At 42.2% G+C, this 24,721-nt stretch overlaps 1 protein-coding gene across 1 annotated transcript; it reads right to left on the reverse strand.

The window, feature by feature from the left end:
* Window positions 1-1,253: 1,253 nt before the first annotated feature.
* LOC144505332 (dickkopf-related protein 2-like) lies at window positions 1,254-21,715 on the reverse strand. The gene is made up of 4 exons (XM_078231453.1): window positions 21,527-21,715; window positions 12,647-12,791; window positions 5,484-5,627; window positions 1,254-1,504 (listed from the first exon to the last, which is right to left on the reverse strand). The coding sequence occupies exons 1-4, from the start codon at window positions 21,713-21,715 to the stop codon at window positions 1,254-1,256; spliced, it is 729 nt and encodes a 242-aa protein (XP_078087579.1).
* Window positions 21,716-24,721: the final 3,006 nt, after the last annotated feature.

Here is a 24,721-nt window from a genome sequence, read left to right on the forward strand (position 1 = left end):
ACAAGGTTGTTTGTTTATCCTATCCAATTAATTTGTCAAGCTGTTCTGATTCCTGAACAGACCTGGCTGTTATGTTCAGTTCAACCTAATTGAAATTATTAATTAACTCTCCATCTTCACAGCATTTCTGTTAATGGCGCTTTTTAAAAAATGCACAAATAATTTATCGAAAATGACCTCAAAAACATGCTTCTCTAATTGTTTGCCCACGAAACTGATCGTGAAGAGTTGTGGCCTCAGCCCCATTCATACAATACAATTCATGTTTACCGCTGGCTATCCCACACACCCTCGTGTAGTATACCAATACCTTTGTCAAGGGATTTGTAAATGAAAAGTATTATCTCAAAAGGGAGCTGACAAGTATATTGGCAGCTCAGGAAATTGAGATAGTAAAATAAGACAAAGCGAAGCCCAAAGGGATGACGCCGCTTTGGACATTGGCGGAACTTTGATGTTTTAAAGGCAGAAGGACAGGCTGCCTGTGTTAAAATATGTTCCCCTTTGCCGATCAAAAGAAGTACAACACATGATCCATTTTTTTCCATTACCTTTGAACAAGTTGTTTTAGACCAGTGATCTAAGTCAATCAGAAAGGTTCTATGTTGTCCCAGAGCTAATTAGATGCCAGCAATGAATTTCACCACCAAGGGACTGTCGATGTTCAGGAAGGATAATATTTATTCAGTAAGCTAGCTCTGAAACATATTTATTTATCAAAATTGAGATAGTAATGTATGCTTCCATAACTTTTGATGTAGTTTATATTTGATGGAACATGGAATGGTGCTTAAATTCAAACAGAAATGTTATATTAAAGTTCAATCAGGAGTCCAGCATGTTGAGAATTTCGGGTCTGCACCAAATGTTCTTTCCAATTCAACGCTATCAGTCCCTTCGGCAGTAAATCCCACATCCACTCATCCCCACTAGGGACTCCTCTTTGCCTCTCATCGTCCCATTTCCTTGATTTCTCCTCCCTGGTCCACTGGGTTAACGGTTTTCTCTTCTTTCCCCTCTACCCCTCTGCTTTTCTTCCACCCACCCAGCCATAACCTGGCTATTTGCAAACCACCCACCTCCCTTCACCACCACCCCATTCGCACGCCTTATTCAGCGAACGCGTTTCCTACAGCATTACAAAAAGCGCACCTTGGATTTGATAACAATAACTCGGTCAGTTGTCTGTAAGTACAGTTATTGTGATCAAACACAATCAGAATCCTGGGAAGGAACAGTACAATTAACAGAGACTATTCCACTTCCTGACAGGTACTGAGTCGAGTTTTCTTGGTTGCTCCTGCTCTCAGAGGCCGACATGTGAGCCCCTTTACACAGTCGCATCTCTCGTAAATCTCAGCACCACGAGCACCCTTTCTCCTCTGCTTCGTGCACACTTGGTCCTTGAGGAGCAACGGTTTACATATCTTGCTCCAGAGGTGACGACTGCAGCAGAATCCTTCAGCACAGTCAGATGAGCGGAGACAGAAATCTCCTTCGAGACCTGCTTTAAATAAAAGTGAAAGTGAAGCTCTGAGTCTCAGTGTTCCCTGCCTCTCAGCAGCCTTAGCAAAAAGACCACGACCCCACCAATGTCGCAGTGCCACTTCTCTCGCACTGTGTAATATTAATACACATTCTGCAAGCAAGTTAGCAGTAAGAGGTAGTTCGCGTCTGGCAATTATTTAATCTTACCCCATGCAATTGTGTCTTCAACTTCACCGGATCAAGAGCAAAGGCTTGAACCTATTGCAAACTATTTACAGGTGACTCCAGACAGCAGAGGAGCCCAGGAAAGTAACTTTCCCCGTGGTTCTGGAACCAAAAGAGAAAATGCTGGAAAATCTCAGCGGATCAAAGCTTTGACAAAAGGTCATCTGGACTCGAAACGTCAGTTCTTTTTTTCTCCTTCCAGATGCTGCCAGACCTGCTGAGATTTTCCAGCGTTTCCTCTTTTGGCCTCAGATTTCACCATCCCCAGTAATTTGCTTTTTTCCCTGTGGTTCTCCCCGTCTGTGGAAAAACATTTGGCGCACTTCACACTGAGATAGAAAACTCGGCTTGTGAGAAGTTGTGGACATAAATCTACTTACTGCCTGCCATTTTGCAGCCACCTCACGGGAAAGGACATTAATATGATTCTGCCTGTGTGGAATAATCAACTTTAATAAACCCATTGTATTAAGTGGTACTGAGATATTTCTTTTCCACTTATTCGATCTGTTTACTCCGCCTGGATTTCTTTTCTTCACCAGACATTGTCAGCACCATCTTCACCCAGCTTTGGGTGATCCAGGGGCTATATTTTCAGATATAGTGATCACATCAAATATTACACAAAGAATAGTTGATACCCAGGAATTGCATGGATTTTGAAATGTCAGCGTGATATTAATTACATCATCAACCTGCCGTGGTGGGATTCAACCCCAGACCATTACTCTGGGTCTCTGGATTACTAATCCAGTGACAATGCCATTACACCTCCACCTCCTCATATAGTGTGCAAAATAGTGGCAAGTGAACATGTTAAGCACTTGAGCATTAATATCTGCATCAGGGCATGGGGAATAATTGACATGAGACAGTGAATATAGCGAGAAGAAGAATTCTGGCTTTGACAAAGGGTCATCTGAACTCGAAACGTCAGCTCTTTCCTCTCCTTAAATATGCTGCCAAACCTGCTGAGATTTTCCAGCATTTTCTCTTTTGGTTTCAGATTCCAGTATCAGCAGTAATTTGCTTTTAACAATTCTGGACTGTGCATAGGGAAAAGTGACTGCTATGAGAACTTGGGTTTATACAGCAGTATTTATGTATGTATTAGACTGGATACCGAGATGTGACAGCATGCAGAGATACCTAAGCAATAACGTGAGAGTAATACATTCCACAGGATGTTACAAGGCAGCAATCTTAACAAGGACATTTTTAGGATTTCAACCACCATAGAAACAAATTTGGAGTAATTTTTAAATGTCAGTTGAACTTCAGGATAACATATAAGGATAAATTTTCTAATGTAAATTTAGTCTTTTTCCCCTAAATGGTACAGAATATATCCAAAGCTTACCCAAAAACGTACCTGTTTGTATGCAATTCTTTTGTTGTTCTCACTTTATCATAATTATGCTGCTGACATGCTTGTGTGTAGGCATCAAACTAATGCTAGGAATGGATGTCAGGTTGTATGCCAAATCCCTCCAGATATTTCAAGCTATTTGTATCCTTTGTTAAAGTTTGAAGTGGGGGAGGGCTAACAAACCCAAAGAAAGTGAAAGGAAACACATTGATTGCACAGGAATAAATCTGCAGGTAAGTGATCAATAATCCTGATGCCTTTCAGATATCTGCTGAAATGGAGGTGTATGAATGAAGTTGTTGTGAGGAGGGCTGCCATGTTGTTTTGTAGCCATAATTGTCTGGTATAGCCATGTTGATGGCACCGATGGCACAGCTCTGCATTCTATACTCCAAACATCCCTGTCTATTTCCACATAAATACAGTAAAGCCTGGAAGCCTATTTAGAAACATAGAAAACTACAGCACAAAACAGGCCCTTCGGCCTCACAAGTTGTGCCGAACATATCCCTACCTTTTAGGCCTACCTATAACCCTCCATCCTATTAAGTCCCATGTGCTCATCCAGGAGTCTCTTAAAAGACCCTATTGAGTTTGCCTCCACCACCACTGACGGCAGCCGATTCCACTCGCCCACCACCCTCTGTGTGAAAAACTTACCCCTAACATTTCCCCTGTACCTACCCCCCAGCACCTTAAACCTGTGTCCTCTCGTAGCAGCCATTTCCACCCTGGGAAAAAGCCTCTGACAGTCCACCCGATCTATGCCTCTCAACATCTTATATACCTCTATTAGGTCTCCTCTCATCCTACGTCTCTCCAAGGAGAAAAGACCGAGCTCCCTCAGCCTATCCTCATAAGGCATGCCACTCAATCCAGGCAACATCCTTGTAAATCTCCTCTGCACCCTTTCAATCTTTTCCACATCCTTCCTGTAATGAGGCAACCAGAACTGAGCACAGTACTCCAAGTGGGGTCTGACGAGGGTCTTATATAGCTGCATCATTATCCCCGGACTCCTAAACTCAATCCCTCGATTGATAAAGGCCAGCACACCATACGCCTTCTTAACCACCTCCTCCACCTGCGGGGCCGATTTTAGAGTCCTATGGACCCGGAGCCCAAGGTCCTTCTGATCCTCTACCGTACTAAGAGTCTTTCCCTTTATATTGTACTCCTTCATCTCATTCGACCTGGCAAAATGGACCACTACGCATTTATCTGGGTTGAAGTCCATCTGCCACTTCTCCGCCCAGTCTTGCATCCTATCTATGTCCCTCTGTAACTTCTGACATCCCTCCAGACTATCCACAACCCCACCAACCTTCGTGTCGTCGGCAAACTTACCAACCCATCCCTCCACTTCCTCATCCAGGTCATTTATGAAAATGACAAACAGCAAGGGTCCCAGAACAGATCCCTGGGCACACCACTGGTGACCGACCTCCAATTAGAAAAAGACCCATCTATACCCACTCTCCGCCTCCTTTGGGCAAGCCAATTCTGGATCCACAGGGCAGCAGCCCCTTGGATCCCATGCCCTCTCACTTTTTTGAGAAGCCTTGCATGGGGGACCTTATCGAACGCCTTGCTAAAATCCATATAAACCACATCTACCGCTTTCCCTTCGTCAATGTGTTCAGTCACATTTTCGAAGAACTCCACCAGGCTCGTAAGGCATGATCTGCCTTTGACAAAGCCATGCTGAGTATTCTTGAGCATACTAAACCTCTTTAAATGCTCATAAATCTTGTCCCTCAGGATCTTCTCCATCAGCTTACCAACCACTGAGGTTAGACTCACCGGTCGGTAATTTCCTGGGCTATCCCTATTCCCCTTCTTGAAAATAGGAACCACATCCGCAATCCTCCAATCCTCCGGCACCGCTCCCGTCTCCATCGGTGGAACATTGGTGGGTGCATTTGATCAGGCCATGATCACTCTTTCATCACTGAATATTGTGATTGGGCTATTTGGAAGTAATTGTCAAGCTGGACTTTTAGGCCTTTATTTATTATTTTGTGTCCCTTGGGCCTGCTTTGCCAGCTGGTGCCTCTCCACACACTAACCCTGTGATAAGGTGATTTACTGTTACCTCCATCTACCTGTAGTTGCATATTTGAAGGTACTTCCGGTGCAGTGTAACCTGCATACAATCTCTATGCTACACTTTCAGTTCTTTCGCTAGAAAGCTGGAAATCAATGGTGTCCATTTGAGAAATCCATTGTTGTCAATAGTAGAGCAGCAGGGGCAAAAAGCAACAGATGATTGACTCCTGCATGTGTATCACATCATTTGACCAGGGATAATACTCAAATTTGCTTCTCCAGCTGTTACAATGGCAGCAGCACTTCAAAATCATGTATGATAACAATAATTTTTATGCAGTTAGCTGGTTACCTCTCTTGGCTGAGATTGCTATGTGCGGACTGGAGTCATTCTTACTCAGTGTGGGCAGGGCTGCATGGCTGTCAGCTTCAGATATTCCTGGTTGTCGTATGGTCCTGATCGATTTGCTTATTGGAAGCTCCACTGTGCAAATACCTGCAACAACAAGCATGCTTTCAATCATACAGGGAGTTGGATCTGTGAACAAATTCCACTAGATTCTGTTGAGTTTGAGATGGACTGACAAAAGGTGAAGTGCTATTCCAGTTGTTGACTTGCATTGTTACCAGTTATTAACATATACATGACCATGTTAGGAGCATTGTCTGAAAGGAGGTTAAGAACCTATTACCTGAAACTTATGTAGTGGGTCTTCTAGCATCAAAACTAAATTATTTCAGCCAGTGAAGTGTTTGAAGTGTTAAACTTGATGTGACTGTTTTGTATGTTTAGAATGGTGGATTTTTTAAAGTAACTGCCAATTAGTAGAATTTTTTGTTGAATTATTTTTTGTACTATTTACAGATGCTTTTTTGGAATCTTAACTCTGTAAAAAAATTTCCTACAAAAATTTGGTGCCGTTCTGAAAGCAATTCTTAATGATCTTATTGAAACATATAGGATTTTGAAAGAGCTTGAGAGGGAAGATGCTGAGCGGATATTTCCTGATATCGGAGAATCAAGAACTAGGGGTCACAATTTAAGATGGATATGAGGAGGAATTTCTGCTCTCAGAGGCATATAAGACTTTGGAATTCTCTTCCACAGACAGCAGTGAAGATTGGGTCAAGGCTGAGTTGGACCGATATTTGATTGACAACGGAGTCAAGGGTTATAGGGAGGCAATCGAGAAAGTGGATTTAAGACTACAGTCAGATCAGCCATGATCTTATTGAATAAAACCATAAAACCATAAGACGTAGAGCAGAATTAGGCCACTCGGCCCATCACGTCCACTCCGCTATTCAATCATGGCTGATGTTTTTCTCATCCCCATTCTCCTGCCTTTTCCTCATAACCCCCGATCCCCTTATTAATCAAGAACCTATCTATTTCTGTCTTCAAGACACTCAATGTCCTGGCCTCCACAGCCTTCTGCTGCAAAGAGTTCCACAGATTCACCACTCTCTAGCTGAAGAAATTCCTCCTCATCTCTGTTTTAAAGGATCGTCCCTTTAGCCTGAGGTTGTGCCCTCTGGTTCTAGTTTTTCCTACTAGTGGAAACATCCTCTCCACATCTACTCTATCCAGGCCTTGCAGTACCCTGTAAGTTTCAATAAGATCCTCCCTCATCCTTCTAAACTCCAAAGTACAGACCCAAGGTCCTCAACCGTTCCTCATATGACAAGGTCTTCATTCCAGAGATCATTATTGTGAACCTCCTCTGGACCCTTTCCAAGGCCAGCACATCCTTCCTTGGGTACAAGGCCCAGAACTGCTCACAATACTCCAAATGGGGTTTGACCAAAGCCTTGTACTGCCTCAGAAGTATATCCCTGCTCTTGTATTCTAGCCCTCTCGACATGAATGCTAACATTGCATTTGCCTTCCTAACTGCTGAATGAACCTGCACGTTAACCTTAAGAGATTTCCTAACCATTTTCCCATTTAGAAGATAGTCTATGCCTCCATTCCTCCTTCCAAAGTGCATAACCTCACCATTTTCCACATTGTATTTCATCTGCCACTTCTTTGCCCACTCTCCTAGCCTTTCCAAGTCCTTCTGCAGCCCCCTGCTTCCTCAATACTACCTGCCCTTCTACATATCCTTGTATCATCTGCAAACTTAGCAACAGTGCCTTCAGTTCCTTCTTCCAAATCGTTAATGTAGATTGTGAAAAGTTGTGGCCCCAGCACTGACACCTGAGGCACACCACTAGTCACTGGCTGCCATCCTGAAAAGGATCCCTAAATCTCCACTCTCTGCCTTCTGCCAGTCAGCCAATCCTCTATCCATATTAGGATCTTACTCTTAACATCATGTGCTCTTAACTTATTTAACAGTTTCCTATGCGGCACCTTGTCAAAGGCCTTCTGGAAATCTAAAGAAATCACGTCCACTGGTTCTCCTTTATCTAACTTCCTTATTACCTCCTCAAAGAACTCTAACAGATTTGTCAGACATGACCTCCCCCTGACGAAGCCGTGCTGACTCAGTCCTATTTTATCATGCACTTCCAAGTACTCCACGGTCTCATCTTTAATAATGGACTCTAAAATCTTGCCAATGATAGAAGTCAGGCTAACTGGCCTATAATTTCCTGTCTGCTGCCTCCCTCCCTTCTTAAACAGCGGTGTTACATTAGCTACTTTCCAGTCCTCTGGGACCCTCCCTGCCTCCAGTGATTCCTGAAAGATCACCACCAATGCCTCCACAATTTCCTCAGCTATCTCTTTTAGAATCCTGGGGTGTAGTCCATCTGGTCCAGGTGATTTATCCACCTTCAGACCTTTCAGTTTCCCCAGAACCTTCTCCTTAGTGATGGCCACTACACTCACCTGTGTCCCCTGATTCTCTTGGAGCTCTTCTGAATGGTGGATCAGGCTCAATGGGTCGAATGACCTACTCCTGCTTCTATTTCTTACGATCTTATAATCTTATGTTTCAATCTCTTAAAGGGTCAGTGTAGAACTCAATATCTAGATGTGGCATGTAAATTAATGATTAACTGATTACGTCTTTAACACGAAGCATCATGCTTTTCAATAAAAAAATAGGGAAGATGGATTAATGTGTATCATTCAGTATCAATTTGTAGTGAGAGCTATGAGTTAAATTGCCACTGAGAAAATAAATTAAATGAGAGCTAAAATAAATATCTAGATTTTTAATTGTTTTTTCCAAGTTATATCAATGCTAAAAAAACATTTTCTTCTGGGAAATATTACTGGCATTTGTTTAAATGATTTTGGTAAACACACAGACATTAGTTGCATCTGATGTCTATATTAAACTGCAGATTTTCAAAGTGTGATCATTGGCACCTGGAGCTCTGCAATGAGTCAGTGAAGTACAGAGATTGCCGACTACCTGTCACTAGTTCCCTATATGTCTCTATGGTGATTTACCGGCTTATTATTTCCATTCCTGTATCATTGTTTAAAAATAACTGCATTGCGAACGTTGTTTCCCTTTGGGCAATTGACAATACCTTGCAGCAAGAATGAACAACTATTGTCATTATTTCCAGGATGTACTTGAGAATGTTCTACATTTGCAAATATTTCTCCATACAGGGAGGTATGAAAATCATTGTTATAACTGCTCTGTAATCCAGAAGAAAATTATAATTTTTGTTAAAATTGTGTTAGGTAGCACTCCTCCTCCCCACCTTTTTCCTTTCAATAGTTCATCTGGATCAGTGAACTAAAAATCTAGAAGCGATATGTAAATTAATGATTAATTCATTGTGACTAGCATGAAGCATCATGCTTTTCCTTAATTTTTTTGCCGAGTGAAAAATAGGGATTATGGATCAATGTACATCATTCAGTGCCAATTTGTAGTGAGAACTATGAGTTAAATGGAAATAATGAGCTGGTAGATCCAAGGTCTGGCCCACAGGCTAAATGCAGCTTGCAGGTCACAAAGAAGTTCTATTGTTACTCCCCTGGGACTTAGGGTATGCTACTGTGTATGTTGATATAGGACAGTGTATGTCAACTCACATTAAAGTCAATTCTTGAGTATTATTGCAACTGCAAAGACCAGGCAAGCAAAAAGTATTCCATCACACACTATAGCACTCATCTCTTGCATCTTGTAGGTGGTAGAAAGTCAGCAGGTGAGTCATTTACCACAGAATACCCCACCAATAATGTTTCACAATGAAAGAAGCACTTCTGGAGAGTAATCGTTGTTGTAAAGTAGGCAAATGTGGCAGCCAATATGCACACAGCAAAGTCGCACAAACATTACAGAGATAAGTGTTAGCAAACACGTGCAAAATCCCTCGTCTTTTCAATTAGTGCAAGGGGATCTTTTACATCAGTTTGGTTTGGCAGACTTGATTTTAAGTATTTCAGAAGTTTGTACTTCTGATTAATCAGTATGACACTGAAGTGCCAACCTAGATGATGTATTCAAGTTATCTGGGGATCTCATACTTTCCTGGCCCAGAGGCAAGGGTGCCTCCACTGGGCAAAGGCTGGCACAACATATAAAAGAAAATGGTGGCCCTTCAGTTACATTTTTTTTATCTTGGGGAGAAATCAAGAACTTACAAGCTACTTGACAGACCACTGAAAAACAATGGCCTGGCAGGTACCCGCACCCTGCCAGCTTCCTATAAATGAAACTCCAGGCCCAATAGTGAGTGTGCCTTAGGCTTACCAGTTCCTGAAGAGAGATGGTTCTCTGCCCATGTTGCAGCAGCAAGCTGGCGTGCAACAATGGGGGAAGGGGCTTGGAGCTCCGAAAGCTTGTGTGGCTTTTGCTATCAAATAAACCTGTTGGACTTTAACCTGGTGTTGTTAAACGTCTTACTGTGTTTACCCCAGTCCAATGCTGGCATCTCCACATCATGCAACAATTTCTCAGCCAATTGCTCTTTGATGGCTTAAGGCATAACTATGTCAAGAAGTTAGACTTTGAAGATTTTTAGGGAATTTATTCACAGCTCCACCTTAGCCACAAACGAATGCTTTGTATTTTACATAGTATAAAACTCCTATCCTAAAACAGCAGATCCCCAAATTGCCACGGGTAATTCCACTTGAGACCTGTCAACTGTACAATTTCAAGTGAAGTATGACTCACCCCCCCCCCCCCCCCCCCACCCCCCACAAGACATTCTTGGGAATCTCCTAGAAATTGTTTCAAAGCAATGTTTATGGAGAACTGTGTGCAAAATTGGGGAAAGTAAAAATGTGTAAGTGTGAGAATCTCATCTCAAAAAAATCTATTTGTTTTATTGCCTCCCTGAAAGGTGATACAATTAAAATCAGAATGGATATTGGGAGCACTAATCAAATGAAATTTAAGAGATGGAGAAACTCAGGTTGACAGAGTTTTTTGTTATATAAAATAAAATACGAAAACCGCTTCCCCTGATATCAGTCATTTATTTACCCTAAGAAGCACATAAAATATTTTTTATAGCTTCTCAGCTTTGGAGAGAAACATCCCTCCAGAATTTGATTCACCAAAAAGAAGTACTATGCTGGACTAATTTATTATTTTGTCGACCTAACTTCAACATCACTGTATTTGCAGTGCAGAATTCAGATACTGAAACATGCTCAGAAGTGTCCTTTTTCAAACATATATTGTATTGCAGAAACATATCCATGGTTTTGTGCATAATGATGAATGGTTGTCTGACTCTTCTACTTTCTCAGATGGAAACATGATGTATGTGAAAAATATGTGCATCTTATTACAGATTGTCTTAATGTTTTTCTTTGCTGACGTAAGACCAGATATAGCTGCCAGCCATTTAACCTAACACTTGTAGGAAAGTGCAAATGAGCAGTAATGGTCTATAACGTGTAGCACACCAGATAACTGCACAAAAAATTGGTTTGAAAGAATTAAGTTAGGTTATCCAAAATCATTTGTTTGCATAAAACCCTTTTCTTTAAAAAATAAAAACTGAATAAATAACTAAATCAAAAAATTACACATACATGTGATGTGACAACACAATGTATAGGAGTCCTAACACACAATGCTATGGAATGTTATGTTGTAAAATCTGATGAGATGCCAAGGAGCATCTCCCTCACATATAGAGCAAAAAATGGGAGATGTGTCAATATATATTGCAACTGCACACCTCATAGTGGTCATGATTAGGTCTAACCTCTCAGTTATAGGAAAGTGGGAAGAATGGTTTTAACAGCAGTGAGAGGAATGGTTGCAATGACAATGGACAAACTATTTCACAAGAATTGTTTTCCTCTCAGCTGGATTATTCTATCTTTAGCAATGATATGAACGGTACAACTGGCCGTGACAAAAAGAGTTTCGCTAACAGTGGAAGGGAGACAGGCAGCAGAAATGATATAAACCCAAGTATTGATTAGGAATTTTTATAATACTGCAAGAACCCTGCTACATTTTGTCACTGATGTAATAGGCACATTGGGTAAAATTTAGATTATTATGTTGTTACAAACTTTGTTTTCCAAAAGGATGATAAATAGAAGATGGAGTCAAATGAGAATTATGGGTAAATGAAAATGCTTCTACAAAAGTAACTTCATTTAGAGATTTAGCTAATAAAACACATGATATTCATCTTCTCGGTTTATGACACTGTCTAAATCCTCAATCAGAACATTTCCACCATAATCACTGACACCCAATCCCTATTATGATATATGGAGCAGTTTTGGCTTGCGTTGTAAAATTAAGTCTGATCTATTGTTGCTCTTTTGATTTCTACCACACATGCGCACACATACACACAGTGGTTATCAAAACAAACAACAAGGGAGAAATATTTTATTTCATTTGGTTCATGTATATTGATGACTTATGACATATGTTCAATTGTGTTTCCACTTTTAAATTGAGAGCCATATTTGTGCAGATTATTAGACTATGGATTAGGAGCTGAATCCAGTTGCACTAATCTTGGTGCAGTGAACTGAAGTGCTGAAGACACCATTTGTGATATAGTCACTGCAATATCATCTGCAGTGGATTTGTGAAAAGTAATCAGTATATATAGTATGTCATAGTAATGTTACTCCAAAGATGCTACTACTCCAAAGATGTGCAGGTTAGGTGGATTGGCCATGATAAATTTCTCCTTAGTGTCCAAAGATGTGGAGGTTAGGGGGATTAGCGGGATAAATACTTGGGGTCACGAGGTCTGAGTGGGATTGCTCCTTAGTGTCGGGGGATTATGTGGGGTTACAAGGATGAGGCCTGTGTAGGATTGTTGTCGGTGCAGACTCGATGGGCCAAATGGCCTTCTTCTGCACTGGAGGGATTCTGTGATACTCTCTTAAAACTGTAATGGAAATATAATATTACTCTTTTTGAATAAATAGTGATTGATTCTAGCCTTTACTCGGAAATGTCTCCACATTTTTCAATAGGATATGCTGTGCAAAGATTTTGAAGATTTTCTCTGTGCATTACGCGTAGTGAAGCCCTGAATACATTTATAAATAACATCCTCAGCACATGGAGATGTCCTCCTCCATTTGGGTTTAATTCCTACCATTAATGCAGTGATTTCCAGGACAGCACATCCCATCTCTGTGGCAACGTTTCTTTTGCTTTTTGCATGTAAGACATACTTGTCTTCTTTGATGGGCTATGGAGCAATATCTCTTGGTCCCACAATCTTCATCTGCAGTGCACACCTAAATAGGAATAAAATGAGGTCACCTCTCTGTCACAGTGGCTCATACTCAAAGTGTACTATAACACTTCTACATGCAATGCCCTGAAGAACAAGATTATCATTTTTTTTTCATCCTTCCCGGGTTTCAGGATCATTCCTTCCCTCTGAAGCACTTATTTTCAAAGCCTATATTGTCTAAATTCAGTTTCACACAGGTATCCCCTTCTTCCTTTACAGCAAATGTCATTGTACAAATTGCCCGTACTTGTATTACAAACAACATAAGGAACTGCAGTTATCTTTTCTTTTAATTGCTGCAGGGGGTAAAACAAAGAAATCCAGATAACTTAGATTATTTCAAAATGTCTTTGTAACATTAATCCTTTGAATCCTAAACTTAGAAACCAAAGTTTTAAATGGCCAACTTTTTGTGAGATTATTTCTCCATTCATCCCCTGAATGACTCTTCATTACTCAAAGTAAAACACTGTACAGAAAAGAAAGAGAAATTATTTGAATTGGATGTTAATATGAACAATGGAACCAGGGAACACAGAATCCTGGCTGCTCCAGCTTCTGTAGCAATGTCAGGAATAACTGGATTGTCAAATTCATGAATTATGTTGCAACATTCAGCTAACCCTGTAACTAAGATGGAATTCGGTCTCAGACTGAAGAAGTAAACTACTTCTTGACTTTTATTTTAAGGAGTGAATTATCAGTCTTTAGTTTTAAAAAATGGATTTTAGCTAATGAGGAATGTGAAAACTATATTTCTTTAAAGTTGAAAGCTTCAGCACATACCTTCAATTGAACTTCCACACTGACATTTGTAGCCATATTTTTGCAGACGATTAGATTATGGATTAGGAGCTGAATAAGGAAATTCAGCATGTCAGCTACGACTCTCACCAACTTTTACAGATGCACCATAGAAAGCATTCTTTCTGGTTGTATCACAGCTTGGTACGGCTCCTGCTCTGCCCAAGACCGCAAGAAACTACAAAGGTCATGAATATAGCCCAATTTATCATGCACACCAGCCTCCCATCCATTGACTCTGTCTACACTTCCCGCTGCCTTGGCAAAGCAGCCAGCATAATTAAGAATCCCACGCACCCTGGACATTCTCTTTTTCACCTTCTTCCATTGGAAAAAAGATACAAAAGTCTGAGGTCACATACCAACCGACACAAGAACAGCTTCTTCCCTGCTGCCATCAGACTTTTGAATGGACCTACCTTGCATTAAGTTAATCTTTCTCTACATCCTAGCTATAACTGTAAGATTACTTCTGCACTCTCTTGTTTCCTTCTCTATGAATGTTATGCTTTGAATAGCATGCAAGAAGCAATACTTTTCATTGTATGTTCATAGAAATCATAGAAATCATAGAAACCCTACAGTGCAGAAGGAGGCCATTCGGCCCATCGAGTCTGCACCGACCACAATCCCACCCAGGCCCTACCCCCACATATTTACCCGCTAATCCTTCTAACCTACGCATCCCAGGACACTAAGGGGCAATTTAACATGGCCAATCAACCTAACCCGCACATCTTTGGACTGTGGAAGGAAACCGGAGCACCTGGAGGAAACCCACACAGACACGAGGAGAATGTGCAAACTCCACACAGACAGTGACCCGAGCCGGGAATCGAACCCGGGACCCTGGAGCTGTGAAGCAGCAGTGCTAACCACTGTGCTACCGTGCCGCCCCATGTTAATATATGTGACAATCATAAATCAAATCAAAAAATAATCCAGCTGCATTAATCTTGGTGCAGTGAAGCAAAGTGCTAAAGACATCATTCAGTGTAGCAATTTTTTTTATAAAGGAGAAGGTAATATCATAGAATCACTACAGAGCAGAAGGAGGCCATTTGACCCATTGAGCCTGCACTAACAACAATCCTGCCCAATCCTATCCCCTTAACCCCACGTATTTACTTTGCTAACCCCCTGATAATAAGGGGCAATTTAGCATGGCCAATCAACCTAACTTGCACATCTTTCAAGTGTGGGAGGAAACCGGAGCACCCAGAGGAAACCCACACAGACACAGAGAGAACATACAAACTCCAAACAGACAGTCACCCAAGGCCAGAATTGAACCCAGGTCCCTGGTTCTGTGAAGTAGCAATGCTAACCACTGTGCCATCACATCACCCTTAAATAAATTTGGGCCCATTAAATACAGTTGCAGCAAAGACTATAATTAACAATAAGGAAATTGCAGACTTGTACATGAGAATGCTACATCCATTTTCACTGTTCAGGAAAAAAAGAAAATAACTTTTGGTGCAAGAAACCCAAGAATAGACCAAGTGGAGGAACATAGTGGATTTAATATATATTTTTAAAACATGGTAGTAGAGCAAATAATTGAATTTAAGGTCGGCATAAACCAAGGCATGGAAATGGCAGCTGTAATGGTCATAATTTTCCAAAATTCTCTGGATTCAGCAATTGTACCTCTAGATTATTTTAATTGTACCTCCAATTATTTTAAGAAAAGCAGCAAAGAGAAACCAAATAACTATAAGCCATAATAGAAAAAAATACTGTAGATTCTGGAAATCTGAAATTAAAACAGAAAATGCTGGTAATATTCAGCAGTAAGAAGTCTGTGTCGATATGCGCGATCTTCTTGGAGATCCTCTCCACTTGGAGCTGGCAGTTTGCGGTATCGATGGTAGCCATGATGTGGAGATGCCGGCATTGGACTGGGATAAGCACGGTAAGCACTGTGCTTATCCCAGATCAGCATCGTCCGTACAAAGAGCAAAGATCGATGACCTTTCATCTTAACTCTGAATTCTGATGAAAGGTCACCAACTTAAAACATTATTCCCCTCTCTGTGGATACTGCCGGATCGGCAGTGTATTTCGAGCAATTCCAGATTTATTAACTATAGACTCATTCGTTTAACCGCAGCTTTGGGAAAACTACTGGAAGATTTGGACAAAAATGGGCTGATTGAGAAGATGCAGCATCAATTTGTGAAAGGTAGGTCATTAAATGCATTTAATTTTTCAAAGAACTCACATAGTAGACGGTGAAGTGTCTATGATAGAATGGACTGCCCATGGCACTAGGTAAGTTTTGTAAAACAGATAGTTACCAATGGAAAATAAATGGAGTTGAGGTCCAGATCAGCTGTGTTTAATTAAATTGAGGTACAGAGACTGAGTGGCTTAAACTTGTTTTTAATTGTACACATTTTAAAAATCCATTGGTACTTCAAGGATTTGGGTTGGTAGGATGATTCAGTTCCTTGGCACTAGGTCTAACCAGTGCCTTGTATAGTTTAAGCAAGACTTCGTTATTACTCCATTCCCTTTGAAATAAAGGGCAACATTCCAGATGCCTTCCCTATTACCTGCTGAAACTTGTATGCTAGCTTTATGTGATTTATGAACGAGGACCCTCCAAATCCCTCTGTGCTGCAATTTTCTGCAGTCTCTCTCCATTTAAATAATATTCAGTTCCTTTATTGTCCCTTCCAAAGTGCATAATTTCACATTTTCCTCCATTATATATTCCATCTGCCAAGTTTTTGCCCACTACTTCTCAGTAATCTCAGTATGATTCAGTTCCTTACAACAGGGCATTAATCTGTGAGCAAGGGATGTGATTTGAAAGTAAATGTTCCCCTTTGTCAGAGAGAAAATATTCCAGTTTTCTCATCTGATGGGAAAGTTCTTGGCTTTCAATTCCCTTTCTGGGCACCTCCTGTACGTGCACACAAGCTGACTTCTGTCCCATCTCTGAATCAATAGAAGGGATTGGCGCCTTTTTCAGACCTTGGTGCTGATCCGCAGTTGTTCAGGAACGAGGCCGCTAAGTCTGTCAACTTCCTCGGTCCTGAGTGAAGGTCCCAGGCTGACAGAATTCTTTAACGATTGCTATATGGGGTGAAAACTCACCTTTAAAGTATCTGCCAGGATAATCGTCACCTTTAGAGAGAGAGGGGGTCGGTTGTATTATGAGAGCGGGAGGGCAAGAGTTATTGGGGACTCGTTAGTTAGAGGGATAGATAGGAGGTTCTGTGGCAGCAAAAGAGACTCGAGGATGGTTTGTTGCCTACCGGATGCCAGGGTCCGTGACGTCTCGGACCGTGTTTTCCGGATTCTTAAGGGGGAGGGGAAACAGTCACAAGTCGTGGTACACATTGGTACCAACGACATAGGTAAGAGAAGGGACGGGGATTTAAAACAGGAATTTCGGGAGCTGGGCTGGAAGCTGAGAGCAAAGACAAAACATGTGGTCATCTCTGGTACGCTACCGGTGCCACGTGATAGCGAGTTGAGGAACAGGGAGAGAGTGCACTTAAACATGTGGTTGCAGGGATGGTGCAGGAGGGAGGGTTTCAGATACGTGGATAATTGGAACACGTTCTGGGGAAGGTGGGACCTCTACAAACAGGACGGGGTGCACCTGAACCAGAGGGGCACCAATATCCTGGGAGGGAAATTTGCTACGGCTCTTCAGGGGGATTTAAACTAATTTGTCAGGGGAGTGGGAAAAGGAGTTGTAGTCCGGAAGTCAGTGTTGAGGGTGGTGAGATATTGGGGAAGGTATCAAGGTCAAGGGTGGGTACCGGTAGACAGGAAGATGGGTTGAAGTGTGTCTACTTCAATGCAAGGAGCATCCGGAACAAGGTGGATGAACTTGGGGCGTGGATTGCTACTTGGGACTACGATGTTGTGGCCATTACGGAGACGTGGGTAGAACAAGGACAGGAATGGTTGTTGGACGTTCCGGGGTATAGATGTTTCAGTAAGTGTAGGGAAGCTGGTAAAAGAGGCGGAGGAGTAGCATTGTTAATCAAGGATAGTTTAACGGCTGCGGAAAAGCACTTTGAGGGGGATATGCACACTGAGGTAATATGGGCTGCAGTTAGAAACAGGAAAGGAGCGGTCACGTTGCTAGGAGTTTACTATAGGCCCCCAAATAGTAATAGAGATGTGGAGGAAGAAATTGCTAAGCAGATTATGGATACGTGTGGGGGTCACAGGGTAGTTGTCATGGGGGACTTTAACTTTCCAAATATTGATTGGAACCTTTGTAGGTCAAATAGTTTGGATGGGGCACTTTTTGTGCAGTGTGTGCAGGAGGGTTTCCTGACACAATATGTGGATAGGCTGACAAGGGGTGAGGCCACATTGGATTTGGTACTGGGAAATGAACCGGGCCAAGTGTTAGATTTGGTTGTGGGAGAGCACTTTGGAGATAGTGACCACAATTCGGTGTCTTTTGTTATTGCAATGGAGAGGGATAGGGCCGGACGGCAGGGCAAGGCTTACAATTGGGGGAGAGGTAATTATGATGCGATTAGGCAAGAATTAGTGGGCATAAGATGGGAACAGAAACTGTCAGGGAAAGGCACTGATGAAAAGTGGAACTTTTTCAAGGAACAAATACTGGGTGTCCTTGATAGGTATGTCCCTGTCAGGCAGGGAGGAAATGGCCGAGTGAGGGAACCGTGGTTCACAAAAGAGGTGGAATGTCTTGTGAAAAGGAAGAGGGAAGCTTATGTAGGGATGAGGAAACAAGGTTCAGATGGCTCGATTGAGGGTTACAAGTTAGCAAGGAATGAGCTGAAAAAGGGGCTGAGGAGAGCTAGGAGGGGACATGAGAAGTCCTTGGCGGGTCGGATCAAGGAAAACCCCAAGGCTTTTTACTCTTATGTGAGGAATAAAAGAATGACCAGGGTGAGGTTAGGGCCGGTCAAGGACAGTGGTGGGAACTTGTGTATGGAATCAGTAGAGATAGGCGAGGTGATGAATGAATACTTTTCTTCAGTGTTCACCAAGGAGAGGGGCCATGTTTTTCAGGAAGAGAAGGTGTTACAGGCTAATGGGCTGGAGGAAATAGATGTTCGGAGGGAGGATGTATTGGCAGTTTTGAATAAACTGAAGGTCGATAAGTCCCCTGGGCCTGATGAAATGTATCCTAGGATTCTTTGGGAGGCGAGGGATGAGATTGCAGAGCCTTTGGCTTTGATCTTTGGGTCCTCGCTGTCCACGGGGATGGTGCCGGAGGACTGGAGAGTGGCAAATGTTGTTCCTCTGTTTAAGAAAGGGAATAGAAATGACCCTGGTAATTATAGACCGGTTAGTCTGACTTCGGTGGTTGGTAAATTGATGGAAAAGGTCCTTAGGGATGGGATTTACGACCATTTAGAAAGATGCAGATTAATCCGGGATAGTCAGCATGGATTTGTGAAGGGTAAATCGTGCCTCACAAATTTGATAGAATTTTTTGAGGAGGTAACTAGGTGTGTTGATGAAGGTAGGGCGGTTGATGTCATATACATGGATTTTAGTAAGGCGTTTGATAAGGTCCCCCATGGTCGGCTTATGATGAAAGTAAGGAGGTGTGGGATAGAGGGAAAGTTGGCGGATTGGATAGGTAACTGGCTATCTGATCGAAGACAGAGGGTGGTGGTGGATGGAAAATTTTCGGACTGGAGGCAGGTTGCTAGCGGAGTGCCGCAGGGATCAGTGCTTGGTCCTCTGCTCTTTGTGATTTTTATTAATGACTTAGAGGAGGGGGCTGAAGGGTGGATCAGTAAATTTGCTGATGACACCAAGATTGGTGGAGTAGTGGATGAGGTGGAGGGGTGTTGTAGGCTGCAAAGAGACATAGATAGGATGCAAAGCTGGGCTGAAAAATGGCAAATGGAGTTTAACCCTGATAAATGTGAGGTGATTCATTTTGGTAGGACAAATTTAAATGTGGATTACAGGGTCAAAGGTATGGTTCTGAAGACTGTGGAGGAACAGAGAGATCTTGGGGTCCATATCCACAGATCTCTAAAGGTTGCCACTCAAGTGGATAGAGCTGTGAAGAAGGCATATAGTGTGTTAGCTTTTATTAACAGGGGTTGGAGTTTAAGAGCCGTGGGGTTATGCTGCAACTGTACAGGACCTTGGTGAGACCGCATTTGGAATATTGCGTGCAGTTCTGGTCACCTCACTATAAGAAGGATGTGGAAGCGCTGGAAAGAGTGCAGAGGAGATTTACCAGGATGCTGCCTGGTTTGGAGTGTCAGTCTTATGAGGAAAGGTTGAGGGAGCTGGGGCTGTTCTCTCTGGAGCGGAGGAGATTGAGGGGAGACTTAATAGAGGTTTATAAAATGATGAAGGGGATAGATCGAGTGAACGTTCAAAGACTATTTCCTCGGGTGGATGGAGCTATTACAAGGGGGCATAACTATAGGGTTCATGGTGGGAGATATAGGAAGGATATCAGAGGTAGGTTCTTCACGCAGAGAGTGGTTGGGGTGTGGAATGGACTGCCTGCAGTGATAGTGGAGTCAGACACTTTAGGAACATTTAAGCGGTTATTGGATAGGCACATGGAGCACACCAGGATGGTAGGGAGTGGGATAGCTTGATCTTGGTTTCAGATGAAGGTCGGCACAACATCGTGGGCCGAAGGGCCTGTTCTGTGCTGTACTGTTCTATGTTCTATGTTCTATGATTTCAGTAATGTATTTCCTGTTGTGGTCCTCTAACTTCTTGAAAATGTTCTTTAAGTAAGAATTGCCGATGAATTATGGTAAAAGCAAAATACCGCGGATGCTGGAAACTGAAACGGAAACGGAAAGTGCTGGAAAATCTCAGCAGGTCTGACAGCATCTGTGGGGAGAGAATAGAGCCAATGTTTCCAGTCTGGATGACCCTTCCTCAGAGCTGTGCCAGCCCACAGATGCTGTCAGACCTGCTGAGACTTTCCAGTATTTTCTGCCGATGGATTATGCGGCAGGCTACAGAGGCGAAGCCAGTTGCAGCCAGCATTGTCACAAAGGCAAAGTCCGCTTAGCTGCCAGTTAATAGTGAATAGTCTCTGCTATAATGCGGGGCGAGGTGATGCAGCCCAAAACCGTGAGTGAGGACAAAATTCAGGCAACACAAAAAAATCTTGGTAATTTTTGTAACCGCTTTTCGATCACTCTGGTGTAACTTCTGAATACAATAATTCAATGTGTCAGATAATAAAATAGTTTAAAAGAAAAGCTAAAAAATATATGAATTTTCTACTCTTAAAAAGTTTAAACTGGGATATAAATGAATTTATGTGCAGGGCACCCAAGAGAGTCGCATCGGTTAGAAGAGCAGAACATGTTGGAAAGAGAAGAATTATTGGATCCACATCAATTTCATTGATATTTGAAGACTCAAGAGATGACGGTAGACCCCCTTCCGATAATCATCCCGATCAATCGAATGCTCCTCAAAATATAAATAGTTGCAAGGATAAGTAACCTGGAATTCTTTGCAGCCGATAAAAGAAGAGTTAGCGATAGTTATACTCAAACTTCGTAAGGTGATATTAACGCAAAGCGACTTCATAGATCTCAAATTGGATTTAGAATCTCTCCCATCAGGGAGAAATGATAGGTTGGCGATGTCACTGTAACGAGAGAAAAATAAACCGGGACTCATCTCGATTTATGCATTTTCATTTTTCAATGCTGTTATTTGATATAATTTAATTCAAATATTTGACAGCATTTAATGCGGTGTTTTTGGCGCGCTACCTAATTGAGATTAGCATTTAAATAAACAAAATATAACTGAATTTATATTATGCTTTTCGTGACCATCGGGCGTCTCCAAGCGCTTTACAGTTAATGAAATATAATTTGAGGTTCAGTAGTAACATAGTAGTAGCAACTCGTCAATAAAATGTCGAGAATAAGGTATCCAAATCTTTGAAGACAAATCTCCAAAGTGAAGTACCTGCATGTCCGCAGCTTTGTTGCTGTTGTCCTCCTGCTGAACATCTCTCGAGGTTTGTATCGATGCAATCCCTTCACTTTCTGGCTTTTTGATGGAGTTTCTCGCTAAGGTATTCGCCCCCGACACCCAGCCGGAGCTCAGCAGCAGACAACACAGCAAATATTCGCAACAATCCTTCACCTGAACCATCTTCTAACTATTTACTTTCTGCCTACTCTGGATCTAAGGGATTTAACATAAAATAGTGAAAAAATGCAGATGTCAGTTGATCAGCCGGACCTGGTAGCAGCACCGTTTAAGATCAGTCTGATACTGTTCCAAAAAATGATTTGCCATGTCATGATATATTCATATTACTTTATGAGTAGGATTGGGGGATTAATTGTCCTCTAATACCCCGCCCCTCTGGTGTGTGGTACCTGACCACGACGGCAAATCCAGGTTCATTCAGACAACAGCAACATCCGCTTGTCTGTCTCTCTCTCTAACGCCACGGTATCAGTTTCTGGGTCTTCCAATTTTATTGTCATGGAGTCATAGGACAATACAGCACGGAAACAGCCCAACCAGTCCATGCCTACCATGGTGCTCTCCCAGCTAGTCCCAATTGCCCCTGTTTGGCCCATATCCCTCTATCCATGTACTTATCCAAATGCTTTTTAAATGTTGCTATTGTACCTGACCCAACCACTTTCTCTGGCAACTCATTCTGAAGCAAAGAATTGGCATAACAATGGGTCTTTTTCTGATTGGCAATCAGTGACTAATGGGATTCCGCAGGGATCAGTGCTAGGACCCTAACTGTTCATATTATATGTTAATGATTTGGAAGAGAGAACTGAGTGTATTATCTCTGAATTTGCAGGTGATACAAAATTGGGTGGGAGGATGAGCTGTGAGGAGGATGCAGAGATGCTTCAGCATGATTTAGACAGGCTGAGTGTGTGGGCATCTGCATGGCAGTTGCAGTATAATGTGGATATATGTGAGGTTATCAACTTTGGTGGCAATAATAGGAAGACAGATTATTACTTGAATGGGCATAAATTGAGAGAGGTGGATATTCAGTGAGACCTTGGAGTCCTCGTACATCAATCACTGAAAATAAGCACGCAGGAACAGCAGGCTGTAAAGAAGGAAAATGGTATGTTGGCCTTCATTGTGAGAGGATTTGAGTATAGGGATAGGCATGTTTTGCTGCAATTATATAGGCCACATCTGGAGTATTGTGTGCAGCTTTGGTGTCCTTATCTGGGGAAGGGTGTCCTTGCTATAGAAAGAATACAGCGAAGGTTTACAAGGCTGATTCCTGGGATGGCAGGTCTGTCATATGAGGAGGGATTAAGTTGGTTAGGATTATATTCACAGGAGTTGGAGGAGTCCAGAACTAGGGGTCATAGTTTGAGGATAAGGGGTAAACCTTTTCGAAATGAGGTGAGGAGAAACTTCTTCACCCAGAGAATGGTGAATCTTTAGAATGCACGACCACAGATGTAGTTGAGGCCAAAACGTTGTCTGATTTCAAAAAGAAATTAGATATAGCTCGTGGATATAACTAATGGGATCAAGGGATATGGGGGAAGGGGGGAATCAGGATATTGAATTTGATGATCAGCCATGATCAAAATGAATGGCGGAGCAAGCTCAAAAGGCCGAATTACCTATTCCTGCTTCTACTTTCTATTTTTCCATATAAGCACGAGTGGACTTTCCTATCATATGGGAATCTGGTTAATCCCATTATAAAATTCAAATCAAGGTAAACCAGAACAACAAACTTCCCTCAAAGTTTTGGAGAGAGTGGGAATGGACTTACAATTTCTACATTTTAAAGTTGGCTTATCCATTTTTTCCCCCATTGTCCAAGTTCCTCCTTGCCTTCTCTAGATTGGTTGGGTTGAGTTAGCAATAGTCCTCCAGGATTTCATCCGGGTTGTCCAATCCTTCCTCCAAGAAGCTGAACATTCGGCTCCCCAAACTCCGATACTTCGAAGAAAAAGGTGGTGTAGTTCTGAGTCGGAATTTGGGGAGCCACTTGATATGCTCGAGTTAACACGTGCTTTAAAACACAAGCTAAATTTCAGTCGTGGCTGCTGCTAAGGCATGCCTCTCACCATGTTTACAAGCAACAGGAGACTGAGGGCAAAAGCATTGTGTCATGCACTTATTCCATTGACATCAGAATTACACCTGACTAAAGTAAATCTTGAACACAAGAAGTTCTGATTCCTGCTTGGGTGTCATAGTAATTGAATTCACAGACTTTGGGGAGAATTTCAATCAAAATAAGTCAGATGGGTTTTGCAATGGTCAAATGAAGTGGTTCAAGTCTTAAAAGTCAGATTCCTGAGCCAAACCTGCTTTCACCTGGCCACTTCAGGCTTGAACTGAGCGGTGAGTGGGTGGCTATCCCATTCCAAGGATGGGGGCTGTTACTTTCAATGAGGTTTTGAGTCTCATTGTCATTCAGCTTTACAAATTTAATCCATAATTACATCCAGAGGAAGGCTTGCCAGATCCAGGAGCAGAAAGTAGTCTCACAACACCAGGTTAAAATCCAACAGGTTTATTTGGCAGCATGAGCTTTCGGAGCGCTGCTCCTTCAATAGGTGAGTGCAAATGCTTTTATGTATGTTTCAATCCTGCCATTTCTCTATGACTCTAAAAGACCTTATGGAAACGATAGAAGAACCATAGAAACCCTACAGTGCAGAAAGAGGCCATTCAGCCCATCGAGTCTGCACCAACAACAATCCCACCCAGGCCCTATCCCCGTTTCCCTACATATTTACCCGCTAATCCCTCTAACCTACACATCCCAGGACATTAAGGGGCAATTAAGCTTGGCCAATCAACCTAACCCGCACATCTTTGGACTGTGGGAGGAAACCGGAGCACCCGGAGGAAACCCACGCAGACACGAGGAGAATGTGCAAACTCCACACAGACAGTGACCCAAGCCAGGAATTGAACCCAGGCCCCTGGAGCTGTGAAGCAGCAGTGCTAACCACTATGCTACCGTGCCGCCCCAATTGACAAATGGAGGGGATCAGATCTATGGATGTTTTTGTTGAGAAGTACTCTCTTTTCCCGCACCTCTCAGCTTCCACTAGTTTATGGAGTTTGGCATAACAGTTCACAAAATTGAAATCAAATCTTCAGATTTGGTATTCAAGAAATACAAGCAGTATAAGC

This window comes from Mustelus asterias, chromosome 16, assembly GCF_964213995.1.
Source record: "Mustelus asterias chromosome 16, sMusAst1.hap1.1, whole genome shotgun sequence".
NCBI lineage: Eukaryota > Metazoa > Chordata > Chondrichthyes > Carcharhiniformes > Triakidae > Mustelus > Mustelus asterias.

Excerpts from the sequence above, each read along its gene's own strand:
- LOC144505332 (XM_078231453.1), bottom strand. The coding sequence starts at position 21,715 with ATGGTTCAGGTGAAGGATTGTTGCGAATATTTGCTGTGTTGTCTGCTG. Across the intron at positions 5,628-12,646 it reads TGGAAATCACTGCATTAATG|GTATTTGCACAGTGGAGCTT; the intron begins GTAGGAATTAAA and ends TTGTTGTTGCAG. Across the intron at positions 1,505-5,483 it reads AGCAATCTCAGCCAAGAGAG|GTCTCGAAGGAGATTTCTGT; the intron begins GTAACCAGCTAA and ends TATTTAAAGCAG.